This window comes from Lutra lutra, chromosome 2 (genome assembly GCF_902655055.1).
Source record: "Lutra lutra chromosome 2, mLutLut1.2, whole genome shotgun sequence".
Classification (NCBI taxonomy): domain Eukaryota; kingdom Metazoa; phylum Chordata; class Mammalia; order Carnivora; family Mustelidae; genus Lutra; species Lutra lutra.
Window position 1 is genome coordinate 198,443,720 of NC_062279.1, and position 13,045 is coordinate 198,456,764.

At 35.5% G+C, this 13,045-nt stretch overlaps 1 protein-coding gene across 1 annotated transcript in view; it reads right to left on the bottom strand.

Annotated features, from left to right (window-relative positions):
* Positions 1-679: 679 nt before the first annotated feature.
* SULT1B1 (sulfotransferase family 1B member 1) overlaps positions 680-13,045 on the bottom strand; it is a 28,808-nt gene continuing 16,442 nt past the window's right edge. Inside the window, exons 4-8 of the mRNA XM_047719453.1 lie at positions 11,431-11,528; positions 9,178-9,304; positions 8,467-8,561; positions 5,214-5,394; positions 680-913 (exon numbers count right to left, since the gene is read on the bottom strand). Of these exons, the coding sequence (XP_047575409.1) occupies positions 801-913; positions 5,214-5,394; positions 8,467-8,561; positions 9,178-9,304; positions 11,431-11,528 (614 nt within the window). The 3' untranslated portion in view covers positions 680-800. The remainder of the gene's footprint in view (positions 914-5,213; positions 5,395-8,466; positions 8,562-9,177; positions 9,305-11,430; positions 11,529-13,045) is intronic.

The window sequence follows — 13,045 nt, forward strand, 5'->3', positions numbered from 1 at the left end:
AAATGAGGTAACTGAAGTTCCCAGATGGGGACAATCCCAGGGCAATAGTCAATTCTCAGCATTTTGGAAGACGCTGTTGAGATTAGGGAGGATACTCCACAGCAAGCAAGTTGCAGCCTCAGTCCAGGCTCTCAGAGCAGAGCGGCAGCTCCCATGGGAGAAACTTAGGGAGACCAATGTAGATAGACCTTTCATCTGTGGAGACCCAGAAATTAGATGCTCAGCAATTGAAATTTTGGATGCTAAAGAAATTATGTATAGGAACAACATTTCCAAAACCTGAACCCCAGTATCTAGGACACGAGCTGTGTTATCCCAATAGTGCCACTGTGATAAGACAAGCGATGACTCAGGGAACAACTTGAGACCCGGAAGACAACAGTGGAACAGAGAGTCCTGGGTCAAGTTTTCACCAAAGGGAATTGGGGCAGAGCTAGGCAATGTAGTGTCAGAGTGCAAATAACATTTCTTGGACCATGTTAATAGGGAGCGGAACTTCATTCTAAGCCATAATTCACAAAGGCTGAGTAGGATAAGTACCCTCACTGTTGTCCATACTAGTCTAGGAAAAGGCAGGAATATCCTACAAAAGCATAACAACTGGCCCTAAATTTCGGGACTTTGGAAACTCAGAGTCAGGAGCAAACCTGAGCCCTCACTGATGACACACACACACAAATCCGTTTTAAAAGCACATTTTCTCCTTTATAAATTGATTTGATTGCCCAAGTCAGGTCATAACTGCCCCCCTTTAAACAAATTACAGCTCTATTCTTATCCAGATTGGTCACGTAGGCTCTTTAAATCTCTGTGCGGAACTGAAGCTCAGTTCCAGACATTTCCTTCTTGTAAATGACATCAAATTTCTCATTTTGGGCCACTGTGAAGTAATTCTTCCAGTCACCTGTAGTCCCTATAAATAAATAAGAAAACATGTGAAAGAATATTGCATTTCCATTATGAAGGAAATAGCATGCATACCAAAAGAAAGGGTGCAAAGAGTTAAAGAAAGACTTTCCTTGTATTTGAATAATTTAAAATGCCATTTCTCCTTCACTGGTCTTTCCTGCCATCTAGAAACGTGATTTAGAGCTAAATAGAATCTGACTTTTTTAAAAAATGTAATTGACATACAGTATTATATTTGCTTCCATGATACAGCATAGTAGTTTGACACTTATATCCATTAAGAAATGATCACCATAAGTGGAGATGTCATCTGTTATTATAATATTATTGGCTATATTCCTTATGTTGTGCTCTATATCCTCGTGACTTATCTATTTTATAACTAGAAGTTTGTTCCTCTTAATTCCCTTCACTTATTTCACCTATTCCTCCATCCCTCTCCCCTCTGGCAATCATCAGTTTGTTCTTTGTATTTATGAATCTCTTTCTGTTTTTATTTATATTTTCAGATTCCACATATGAGTGAAATTGTATGATATTTGTTTTTCTCTGCCTGACTTGTTTCACTTAGCATAATAACCTCCAAGTCCATCCATATTGTTGCAAATGGCAAGATTTTGTTTTACTTATATATTTTTTATGGCAAGTAGTACGCCCTTGTATGAATATACCACATTCATCTATCGATGGTCACTTGGGTTGCTTCCATATTTTGCCCATTGTAAATAATGTTACAGTGAACACAGCGGGGCATATATCTTTTTGAATTAGTGTTTTCACTTCGTTACCTAGTAGTGGATGGCTGGATTATACAGTACTTCATTTTAAATTTTCTGGGGAACTTCCATGTTTTCCACAGTGACTGCACCAATTTACACCCCACCAGCAGCACACAAGTGTTTCCTTTTCTCTGCATCCTTGCCAATATTTGTTATTTCCTATCTTTTTGATACTAGCCATTCTGACAGCTATAAAATGTCTCATTATGTCTCATTATGATTTTGACCGACTTAAAGATACATTCTGAAAAGGGTTAATTTTCCTGTCTAAATTTATGGCCCATACAATAGTTTCCTGAAAGAGGTTGTTTTAGTGTTTCTGCTTGTCATGGGTCATAGGGTTACTATTGAACATTCAATCAAAGGTCAGGGCAGATTTCATTTCATGAATTAGTTTGGGAAACTATACAAAGAACTGGTCATCAACACAAACAATCCATGAACTAGAAAGTTGATAAGTACCATTTCCTATGAATTTATTAACAAAGATGGTATGATACTTAAAGGATACCATTTTCCCTAAGTTCACTAGTCTTATACTGTATTTGCATTTTGGATGAGAAGAATAGCATTTAAAGTTAAATGTATGACATTCCTGAACCATCTTTACAACAGCAAAAGTTTGGGGAACAAATTTGCATTTAGTTTCTTATACTTGGATGCTTACAAATATTTATCTGAAAAATAAATTCTTATACTGTAAATGTGCTTGGAGATAAGCATTGGCTTTGTTATTTTATGAAATATTAAATATATCCTGTTGAATTAAAGCTACATTAACCCATAATGGCTGGGTGAAGATTTCAAATCCTTTCAATGAAAAACATCCCTATTATGGTTACTATACTTTGTTCTCTGTTAACCAGATGGTAAGAGCTCTATGAAATGTGAAAGTAGTGTATATTTGGCATAGCCCATCTGTAAAAATGTCATTAAAAACTAAAAGCACAGGGGCGCCTGGGTGGCTCAGTGGGTTAAGCCGCTGCCTTCGGCTCAGGTCATGATCTCAGGGTCCTGGGATCGAGTCCCGCATCGGGCTCTCTGCTCAGCAGGGAGCCTGCTTCCCTTCCTCTCTCTCTCTGCCTGCCTCTCTGCCTACTTGTGATCTCTGTCTGTCAAATAAATAAATAAAATCTTTAAAAAAAAAAGCACAAATTAAACAATAAGGAGTCATATATAAAGTATTATAATGATTTTCTATTTTGAGTATTAATTATGTAATATACACAAACACATTTGCTTCACTAAGAGGGAAGTTTAAAAAATTTTTTGATGAAGTAAATGCTGGCAAAAGTCAAGATTTTTATGTTTTGTTACAATTTGGGACATAAGTATATCCACTGGACATCATCTGATCTCTCCCTACTTTTACTATTGTGTGATTAAATTATGACATTGATTTAACCGACATGGCATCCCCCAAGAATGAGTATACCCAGCACTTTGTTCATAGTCACTCTGGACCCTGTTTAGAATCCATTTACATGCATGTCTCTTGCATTACATTATGAGCTTCTTAAAGCAAATGCATGTGTCATTCATCGTTGCATGTTCTAGAGAATATGTGCTGCATACAGGTGTTCATGAAGAGTGTTTCCTAAACATAAATGAATGAATAAATGGGTATTTTTTAAATGTTTGTTGAGGGCATGAATGAATAAATGAGTAAACAAATCTTGAACTATTTAGACTAAAAAGATGTGGTACTTTTTAATGTATAATTTACGGTCAGAAAAAAAAATATTTCAAATGCGTATATGTCATTTACCATAATATTCCCCCAAAACGATGACACAGGTCTTATTACTTTCTCCATATTTTCTGTGATGTAACTAGACCTTTGGCAGATTGATTAAATGTATTCAAAGTCATAGATTCAGGGAATGGCAAAGCCTGCTTAAACCCCAGATCAATCTGACCACGAAGGGGTTTTTGGCTTTTTTGTCTTTTTTTTTAATCACTTCCAGAGGGGATGTAAAGACCATCTCTATTATGAGAGTAGCATGCAGTCTCTTCTACTTGAAGTTGGAGAAACTATAGACTTGAGATACTAAACTTACTTAATCTACCTTTATACCCTAATGAGGTATCATGGGGTGGTATCAGTTTTTATGTGACTGGAAATAAAACCCTGAAGTTAATTTCAGATAATCTGACAAAGTGAGAAATTTGCCTTGTATAGTTACGAGGTTTGGGTTTTTTTTCTGGTTTTTCTCCATCAACAGAGTGTGTTTAGGTGAGCATCAGACTTTGTTTAGACACCATTTACAATGAAAAATTTACTTTGCCTTCTTATACCAGAGGTTAGTTTTGAAAAGTTAAATGTAATGTTTTTGAAAATTAAAAAAAAAAATTTTTAAATACCAGGACTATTTGCTATTTTGATAAGTAATGTAGAAAAATGTTTTAGAAAAAATTTAACCGTATAACCCTTTGAAAATCAAGGGTTTTCAGCCATATGTTCATATGTACAGTACATTTCTAGAGTTATGTTTACTTCCTAGCATGCCAATTGAAATTCTACCCCTTCATTTCTACTTCAATAAGGAATTTTGACGACAGAAGATAACATTATTAGGTGGATAGCTTCTCAAATTTGTTTAAGTTAATTTGTTAAATGTATTATTTTTATCATTAATAAAATATTTTTGACACAACTAATATACAATTAGCCACAATATGCAGGATTTGCTTCAGTGGAATCAATAACAAATGCCTTATTCCTCTACTGTAGTCTTTTTATGTTTAATTTGGATTTCATGTTTCTTATAATTCAGACAGTATTTTTAGGGAGCAAAATCTTCTCAGAATGTAAAGAAAAGTCCTTTCTCCTTGTGAATCCTTAACAAAGTGACCGCTGTTTTTCTTTTTTTTTTTTTTTTTTAAGATTTTATTTATTTATTTGACAGAGAGAGAGGCCACAAGTAGGCAGAGAGGCAGGTGAGACAGAGAGGGGAAGTAGGCTCCCTGCTGAGCAGAGAGCCTGATTAGGGCTTTGATCCCTGGACCCTGAGATCATGACCTGAGCTGAAGGCAGAGGCTTAACCCAGTGAGCCACCCATGACCACTGTTTTCTAAGTGATATGGAGACTTTAAAGTAGATGGTCCTGTATTGAGTGACATTAATTTATTACTAAGAAGAGGGAGGCCTATGTCTATTTGGGCAAAGATTTAAGATACAGAAAAAACAATTTTGGAATGACTCATCAGAATTGACAAAACGACTCCTGTTTAGTAGCACAGTAAATAGAAGAAGAAATATACATCAAATACCCAAAGTATTCTGGTATTTATAGATACCAGGTTTAGAGTGGTATAAACACGGGTTTAGAGTGTATTATTTCCTTTAGTAATTTCTAATCTAGTTCAGTAACATTTATGGTAGGTCTTTTTAGTGTCCTTACATTACAGATGAAGAAATTGGTGACAAAACTGGATAAGTAACTTGTTAGAGATCATTACACCTCCTTTCAGAGTAATTCACAAGAAAGTGAAAAGGGTAATTAAACTCAGCAAAATATTTACCTTTACGCATAAAAGAGGACTTGCTATGATCCATCACTGTACTTGGTAGATGTGTATAATTCACCAGCGGGTTATCCTTCATCATTTCAAATGAGGTATGATGGACGATCTTATCTAAGACCTCATCATTCAAATTCTTCTCTAGAAATCTAGCAATCTTCTTAACTTCACGCTTCGGATTCTATTAGTGGTTAAAGAGACATACCCAAGAAAATGGCAAGCAAAAACATCATTAACATAATGTGAAAACTATAATATTTATAATCTGTTTTCTTAAATGTTGGTTCTGAATAGTCAATCTGTATTTTCTTGGGTCATTTTTTTTAATTAATCATAAAAATGAAAAAATCAATAATTTATCTTTGGCAAAAAGAGATGAAATATTTTATTTCTCCTAACTTTCATATATTTAATTTATATTAAAAGTACAATAAGAATAAAGCTTGGACTAAATATTAATATTTGGAGGAAAAAATAACAGCTATTTTAAGCTCAGGTTGTAATCAGATTTGAACAGTAAATATTTAGGGACCAAGCATGTCTTTATTCATCCTGCCTTTATTTATTTTTTCTTAATCAAAATTCTTTTCTTGTTTTTAATAATATTTCAAAACAAAAATAATAAATTTCTGAACAACTTCAAGTATGTTTGCCTTAAATTACTTATCTTAGACTTTGCCAGAACATAAATTATTAAAAATAAGCTCCAGGAGCACCTAGGAGGGGCAGTCACTTGAGCATCCAACTCTTGGTTTCAACTTGGTCATGACCTCAGGGTCGTGAGATTGAGCTCCAAGTCAGGCTCTACACTCAACGTGGAGTCTGCTTCAGGCTCTCTCCCTCTCCCTCTCCCTGTCCCCTGACCATACTCATTTTCTCTCTCATTCCCAAATAAATAAATAAATAAAATCTTAAAACAAAACAAAACTCCAATGAAGATACATTAAGTTATTCATTAATTATTAGAGTTAGAAAGAGCAAATTCCAAGAATCAATCATTTTTCAGATTCTAATGATATAAACAATATTTGCAACTTTTAGGAAGCTAAACTAAATTTTATATGGATACGCCTAGAAATATTTTGAGAAGGTGATATCTACACTAAGTTGAAAAACATGAGTCAGAATTTTCCACGATGTGTAGTCTGCTGAAATATTGGAGAGTGAATTTCCAGTAGGAAAAATAGTCAAAATACTTGGCAGTATAGGGTCTCATAGTATCTTGAAGGGAGGGAATAAAAAGCAAAGTGGTTGAAGTTAGGTTTGAGTTATTCATAGGAATAAGAGAGACTATAAAGTTGGAAAGATAAATTGAGGTAAAAATGAAAAAATCCTTGGATGTCCCACTTAAGGACTTGGACTTTATATCTTATACAGGGAAGCCACAACATTTAGTGATATGTCACTAACTTGCACATGTGTGTTCATGTATACACATGTGTATGTTTTGGCGGGGAGTTCCTTACCAGGGAAGTTCTGGCAATACTGTGGCAAATACTCAAGGGATATTCCCACTTTTTAGGTGTTTTTCATAAAACCACCTCAGTTTCACAGCTGCATATTGCCTGAAAATTGGAAATTAACTGCCTCAAGCCCAGTATAAATGGGCAATAGTAAAGTTTTGATCATAGATTCTTTATGGGTTGCAAACAAGTGTGATGGAAGGTGGGAGCCTAGGCAGAGCAGAAAAACTCAGAGGACTCTTTTTGTTAAGATGTGAAAATACCCTGGGGTTTTCTTAGAGATACTTGGATCAAAGGAAAATTTACATGGGGTGTGGTTTTTGATATGCAAAGGAAGACTGATGTCTCTAAGATGTTATTATTGCTCATTCATTTATCTATTCATTCAAGCAATCAATTATTCATACAAGTGATTCTAAGAGCCCCTATGTATGTGTAAGGTGTTATAATCTGTGCTGTGAATGTAGTTAAAAGAATGATACATATTGTACCTTCCATCATGAATCTAAAAGTTTAAAATGTATCCTCATTTGTAACTCCAAGCTTTTTAAAATAGAGGAACTTGGTTTCCACATAAAATGTGTGTGTGTGTGTGTGTGTGTGTGTGTGTGTGTGTGTGTGTGTGTGTGTGTGTGTATGTTTGCCTTATTTGGGTAAAATTGCCTCTGACTAGGCCTGGAGACTTGCAGCAGTATTTGAACTGATACTAGCTCACACAGGAGACTAAACAAATGCTTATGAGTTCCCAGACTATGAGGGACATAGTAAAAGGGTAAAGGAGAGGGATTTGAGTTATAATAGGTAGGGCATGTGAAACAATGGGATGTGCACAATATGGTGAAACCATATCCACTATATGGAAGTCAATGAGAACAATGTATTTTAAAACTTTGAAAATTAATGGACATGTATATAAGTGATGAGTCACTAAATTCTACACCTGAAACCAGTATAACACTCCATGACAACTAACTGGAATTTAAATAAAAACTTACAGGAAAAAAAAGGCAATTAATAGACAAATAACATCATTAATCAAAGAGAGAATAAAAAAAGAAAAGGATTAAATGTTGGGGAGAGAGAGACAAGATGAGTTTAGTTTTGAATGTGTTCAATTTAAGAGTCATTTTAATAAAAGCATGGGTTTGAATTAGGGTAGAAGTTAAAATGGAGTTTAGGGGGGTCATTAGCACATGAAGAGTTTTGGCAATAGTAGGCATGGCTACCATCACCAAAATGTAGCAAACAGCTTACAAAGAAAGCTGACTAAGTGACAGATGGAGATCTACAGGAAAGAGATCATATGATCTCCCTGATATGAGGAAGTGGAGATGCAACGTCGGGGGTTAGGGGCGTAGGAGAAGAATAAATGAAACAAGATGGGATCAGGAGGGAGACAAACCATAAGTGACTCTTAATCTCACAAAACAAACTGAGGGTTGCTGGGGGGAGGGGGGTTGGGAGAGGGGGTGGTGTTATGGACATTGGGAAGGATATGTGCTTTGGTGAGTGCTGTGAAGTGTGTAAACCTGGCGATTCACAGACCTGTACCCCTGGGGATAAAAATACATTATATGTTTATAAAAAAATAAAAATTTTTAAAAAAGATTTAAAAAAAAGAAGTCACTAACAGTCTTAGCAAGATTTGGGTAAGCAGGCATGGAGAAGAGGCACAATAATCACATCATTTTTTTTTTCTTTATTCCATAGATTAAGCTGAAAATATATATTAACCCTTTAACCTAGGATGTAATGGGGGAATTATCCAGAATGAATTTCTACCATTTTACCTCTTTCATATCTTCATAGTACAAGAAAAGTATTGGGTGTTCTTCCTTTTTCTTCCACCAGGTCTTAACATGATTAAACCAGGAACCATAAGCCACTAAAACAAGAGAAAATCTATTACTGTTAGGCATTCATCAAATTAAAGGTTTGTTTCTAAACAATATGTCAAATTTTACCAACATTTTGTGGAATTTAGTAATCAAGGGAACAGAATATATAAGGCCAAATAAAAACATACAATTAGCCATTTATGGATATACAGTCAGATTAAAAAAATATAAAGTACAAAGGAAGCTTTTGAAATGAAAATACATTGGCCTCCATATGGGTTTTACTTAGCCTCACATAGTAGGAAACCATTCTACTAAATACTCATATTAACTAAATACTATAAACAGGTGTATAAAACATCTAACTAAAGATTTGGGTAAGTTAAAGAATGTCCATTGTAACTGGAAATGAGAATGGATTTCTAGCTACTGAAAAAACACTTAAGAATATTTTCATCAAGCCAATGTTAAATACCAAATTTATATAGTGATGTCGTAGTAAAATATTAGATACAGTTGATCTAATTTTTTAATGCTATTTAAATGTACTTTTTAGTGGCCTCGAAGAGCAAATGTTTTGATAGGAAAAGTCACACCAGTAATAGTTATTAGTGGTATTAAAAAGGAAAAGTGCTTATTAATTTCAAGTCCAGGCCTACCCACCATTTCCAGTCATGAACCTCTCTAGATACTCTTCCCAGGGACCAGGGACAGGTTCCAAATTATTCATTAAGTCAAAATGGTAATATGAGACTGCAACATCCTTGGCATTTCGAGCCAGATAAATCATCTGCAGGGAAAAAAGAAGAAAATCACATGGATTTGAAATCCATGAACTTAAAAACAGGAAAAATCAGAGAAAATTAATGAAACAACAAGCTGTTTCTTTTTTTTAAAAATGAACATACTCGATAAATATCTAGCAAGACTAAAAAAAAGAAGACACATAACCAATATCAAGAAAAAAAAAAAAACAACAGGAGGTATCACAACAAATCTTATAGCCGTTAAAATTATAATGAGTATGGGGGCGCCTGGGTGGCTCAGTGGGTTAAAGCCTCTGCCTTCAGCTCAGGTTATGATCCCAGGGTCCTGGGATCGAGCCCCACATTGGGCTCTCTGCTCTGCAGGGAGCCTGCTTCCTCCTCTCTCTCTCTCTGCCTGCCTCTCTGCCTACTTGTGATCTCTGTCTGTCAAATAAATAAATAAAATCTTAAAACAATTGTAATGAGTATGAATAGATGCTCGATGTCACGTCATCAGGGAAGTGAAAATTAAAGCAACAATGAGACACCACTCTGTACGTATCAGAATGACCAATATCCAGAAAACTGACACCAAATCCTGGTGAGGTTTTGAGCAGCAGGAGCTCTCATTCATTGCTGATGGGATTGCAAAAATGGTACTGATATTTTGGAAGACTCTTTGGCCATTCTTACAGCACTAAACATAGTTTTACCTACAATCCAGCAGTCACACTGCTTGGTGTTTATCCAAAGTTGAAAAATAAGGTCCACACAAAAAACTGCTAGTGGATATATAGAGCAGCTTTATTAATAATTTCCAAAATGTGGAAGGAAACAAGATGTGCTTCAGTAGGTGAATGAATGAACTGGGATACATCCAGACAATGGAATATTATTGCACAGCACTAAAATGAAATGAGCTATCAAGCCATGAAAAGACAGAAGAACCTCAAATGCATATTACTATGTGAAATAATGCAATTTGAAAAACCTACATATGATTATGCCTTCTGCCTTTTGGAAAAGGTCATACAGTTAGATTTCTATTCATAAGAAGGTGTATATATTTTCATTGCCTCCATGAAAACTATGGAGTCAATAAAAAAAATCAGTGGTTGTCAAGCTGGGAGGAGAGGAGGTTGAATAGGTGGAGAACAGAAGATTTTTAGGGCAGCAAAAGTATGCTGTAGGATACTATAATGATATATATATGTCATTATACATTTGTCCAAATCCACTGAATGTACAACACCAAGAGGGAACCCTAATGTAAGCTATGAATTTTAGGTGATTATGATGTGTCAATGCGGGTTCATCAGCTGTAACAAATGTACCACTCTAGTGGGGGATAGTGATAATAGGTATGCATGTGTAGGGGCAGGGGACATTTGGGAAATCTATTTGTCTTCCACTCAATTTTGCTGTGAACCTAAAATTGCTCTAAAAATAAAATTGCTATAAAAAATACAGTCTGTTCAAAGAAAGAATAAGGAGAGAATTATGGGGGTGCCTGGAAGGCTCAGTCAGTTAAGCATCTGCCTTCATCTCAGGTCATGATCCCAGGGTCCTGGGATAGAGCCCTGTATCAGATTCCCTGTTCAGCAGGAATTTTGCTTCTCCCTCCCCCTTTGCTGCCTCTCACTTAAATACATAAATAAAATCTTTTTTAAAAGGAGGAGAATTATGAAACACTTTTCATTACAAAATTCCACAACTTAGAATTCCTCACCCATCACAAACTAGCAAAATTCAGTTAAGTTGAAATAGATAATTAGACTAGCCCCACAAATATTGAAGAAATTGAATTTCAGATTTAAAAGTTCCTGGAAGCAAATATCCAGACACAAAGGTTTCACTGGAGAGTTTTGTCAAATAACCGAACACGAACTGACATTCTTAGGTTGAGTTTTCAAATGCGGCCAGCGTATCTGGGGTAGCTGGGGAATGATAGCAGCGATGCTGTGCTGAGATGGGGATCCTGTTGCCACATACCTTTGACAAACTTGATTATGTAGATTTAGACTGAAATACATCAATTTTTAATGGAAACACTTTCTCATGTAATTCAGTTCTCATGGTATCAAACAAAATATTTGAGCAATTGCTTATTATGTGCATGACTAAAGGGATAGGGTCACATTAAAAAAATGACTTGCCGTGTGGAATGTACCTTGCAGTTGTTCTCCCAGAAAGACTTAGGAAGGAGATCAATTGGTAGATGCGTCTTCACAAGCCGCGGTGATGGATTCTTTCCTAATTGTTCTATTCCTAGGAAAATTTTAGTTTAATATATAGATACATTAGAGTCTTCAAGGAGCCAGCATTTCCTGATTTTCTCTGACCTTTTAAAATATTTTTGAGAAGTATACAATGCTGCTAAATTTTAAATCAATCACAGGTATTATCAGGCAAAATTGCATAATGGTTAAGAGCACAGCGGTGAAGTTAGCCTCCTTGGGTTCAAATCCTGTCTGTCGCTTACTCATTGTGACATTTGAAAGTATGCTAGTCTCTGTGTTGCACTTTTTCCATCTCCAAAATGAGAAGTAATAATATCAGTGTTTGCAATTTGGAGTTTTATCATTGCTTGCATTATTATAAATAATTATGAAAATAGTTTCTGTTTCTCAAAGAGAGATGGATAACTACCAATTCTCATATCACCTATTGTTTTGCACTTGTTCTTACTGTAGAGATGGTGTTATGTCTGTAGAGCATCGCTGTTACACCTGCCTTTTTTCATTATTTCCTCTATGAGTCATATGTACATACGTGCAAAATGAAAATGTTCTGTAATATTTAGGTGTTAGCTGAACTCACCAAATGCAAACAACTAATATGTGGGAGAATTTGGTTTCAAATCAAGTCATTGCATAAGGGGTATGTCAACTTCCCTGAGACAGAAAATATCCACTTATTTTGTCTAGTCAGAGATAGGATGTTCTCAGGGGCCTGGATCTCAGAAATAAGTAACTTGGTCAGTCTGGAGGCACTTTTGGGATGGAGATACATTCAGAATTCCTGACATAGACTAGGAAAAGTGGAGCCGAACTTTTTTTTTTTAATTATTTTTATTAACATATAATGTATTATTTGCCCCAGGGGTATAGGTCTGCAAATCATCAGACTTATACACTTCACAGCACTCACCATATCACGTACCATCCCCAAGTGTCATAACCCAATCACCCTCTCCATACCCCCCCTTCCCCCAGCAACGTTCAGTTGTTTTGTAAGATTAAGAGTCTTCCTCCCGATCCCATCTGTTTCATTTTTTCCTTCCCTACCCCCCAATCCCTCCACTCTCCTTCTCAACTTCCTCATATCAGAGAGATCATATGGTAATTGTCTTTCTCTGATCGACTTATTTTGCTCAGCATAATACCCTCTAGTTCCAACCACATTGTTGTAAATGGAGCCAACCCTTTTAATTTAACTGTTCTTTTAATGTACTCAGTGGTCTTTATCACATCCCAAATATATCTTTTAATGATGTCATATTCTATAGAGTCATCAACACTTAACATCTCTTTCAGATTTCGTATCCAATAAATCTTAGAATCCTATGCATTGTCTCCTCAATATGACTTATATCCAGTCTCAGCTCTAGATTACCTGTTAACCTTACATATCTTCCCACCTTTTGCATACAAAGGCACACCTGCTCAAAATTGCATCTGACTCACTCATTCGAAATAATCTTATGCTCCATTTGTTTACAGAAAGTTATTACATTTGCTAAAAAGTCACTCAATCTCTATTAAAATATCCTTTCAAAATGTTCT